The 1,861-nt window shown below is 40.9% G+C and overlaps 1 protein-coding gene across 16 annotated transcripts in view; it reads left to right on the top strand.

The window, feature by feature from the left end:
- ablim2 (actin binding LIM protein family, member 2) overlaps positions 1 to 1,861 on the top strand; it is a 123,533-nt gene that overhangs the window by 47,268 nt on the left and 74,404 nt on the right. For all 16 annotated transcript variants that reach the window (XM_032510956.1, XM_032510960.1, XM_032510958.1 and 13 more), the window contains exon 2: positions 1,654 to 1,818. In XM_032510956.1, the coding sequence (XP_032366847.1) occupies positions 1,654 to 1,818 (165 nt within the window). The remainder of the gene's footprint in view (positions 1 to 1,653; positions 1,819 to 1,861) is intronic.

The raw sequence follows: 1,861 nt of genomic DNA, 5'->3' as shown, positions 1-1,861 counted from the left end.
TCATGTGATGAACTCCCCTTACCAAGCCCAATTACCGGTAACCATGGAGGCCTGGAGAAGCCGGCCCGATGACACAAATGACACAAATGTTTTCACAGGACACAAAGGGCCTTTCATTCAGCTGATGATGCCGCGGACATTGTTGAAAGTACGGGAGCATATTACGGGCTCTGATGAAAGGGGAGAAGGTGTGCTGGCGATGCCGGCTCTCCACGTCGTACTGCCCCGTTATGGCTTTTTCTTCGCTGCCGTTATCATTTTTTCTCGCCGCAAGCCCCTCTGTCCTGTAAAATGACGGCTAAGCAGTTAGCTTCAAGGCTAATGTTAGGGTTGGGGGTTAGGCATGTATTCAAGATTCAAGATTATACAATATATACACACAATATATTTAAAAGATTCAGGTATAAAATTGCATGCAGCAGCAAGACATTAAAAAACATGATAAAAAGCATATGCATTGAGCAAATGCAAATGTAGTGGCTACGTTAAGGTTAGTCTCCAGGGAATTGATGTAAGGAACTGCAATGTATCTTTAGGTGATGGAAACAAGAAACGAGATATTTGCGATAATGAATTGTGACACTAAAAAGCTACGATATGTGCGTTTGATAATGTGTGTCTGATAATGCTGTAGTTTCTGTTCCTGTTTTATCATCTACTCCACACACTCTCTGTGTATCTTTATTATCTGCATTTATGTTTTTCCATTACAAGTACTCACTTTTTCAATATTATTTATGGCCACAGGTGAATATAACTTATATTGTGGTCACCTAAGGTTGCATTGTTATTTTAATTACCTATTCGATTTATTTTTAACGTCACTTACTCACACTGCAATGTTGTTGTTGTTTTTTTAACTTTTAACTTTTTCTCGTGTGTTTACTTGTTTGTTTGATTGTTTTTTTGCTTTTTATTGTAGAAAATGCTACTGTAACAAGGGAATTTCCTCCCCTGTGGGATGAATAAAGTATCATCTAATCTAATCTAATCTAATCTTTATTTACGAAGATGGATGACGAACTGGGGAAATGGGAAAAATGACTCAAACTTACCCCGCGCTAGCTACGTTTCCATCCACTTGTCAATCAAATTATCTGAAGTTAAACCCGATATAAACCTGTGTTTATGATGTCAGGTTCTGTTTTTGCAATCAAATTGGTAAATCGGATTGATTTTATTTCGATTTTAACATTTTCGCACTTAATCGCACGACATTCAAGTTTTTCTTCTTCTTCTTCTTCTTCTTCTTCGTTTTGTGGCGGGTTGCAACCATAAAAAGGACTTCATCGCAATTCGTTATTTATTCGGCAAATGACGTTTCCATTAGCGCTTATCGCATAAGCCTCATGTCGAACAAGAGAAAATCCGATTGGACCGAATGTATTTCCTTTGAGTTGATATTCATGAAATTCCATTGAATTTGACTGTTTCCAGAAGGAATTTTTCATTTAAGATCACTTAATTTGGATAAAAACGTGTGGATGGAAACATAGCTAGTGTCTGGATGCCTTTCAGCTTCATCACCAATAGTTCCTGATGTCACTTTGGCTGTTGTCCTCATTGTTTGTACCTTCTACACATAGTCCTCTATATGCTAGAATAGGATCTGAAATGGTCTCCTGTCCGTCCCCCCCTGTGTGTCTCCTGCAGTGTTCCAGCAGCAGGCCGTCCACAGCCCCCTGGAGCAGCAGAAGCAGAAAGCCAAGCAGGGCGGAGGAGGACCCATACCCTGTCAGAACTGTGGGAAGCCATGCAAAGGGGAGGCTCTCCGCGTCCAGAACAAACACTTCCACATCAAGTGCTTCGCCTGTAAAGGTACGCAGCAGCCAGCTATCCCCACGCTCACCTGGGCACAGGC

The sequence above is a fragment of the Etheostoma spectabile genome, unplaced genomic scaffold (assembly GCF_008692095.1).
Source record: "Etheostoma spectabile isolate EspeVRDwgs_2016 unplaced genomic scaffold, UIUC_Espe_1.0 scaffold302, whole genome shotgun sequence".
NCBI lineage: Eukaryota > Metazoa > Chordata > Actinopteri > Perciformes > Percidae > Etheostoma > Etheostoma spectabile.
Note: the sequence above shows the minus strand (reverse complement) of the source record. Positions and strands in the feature narration are given on the sequence as shown.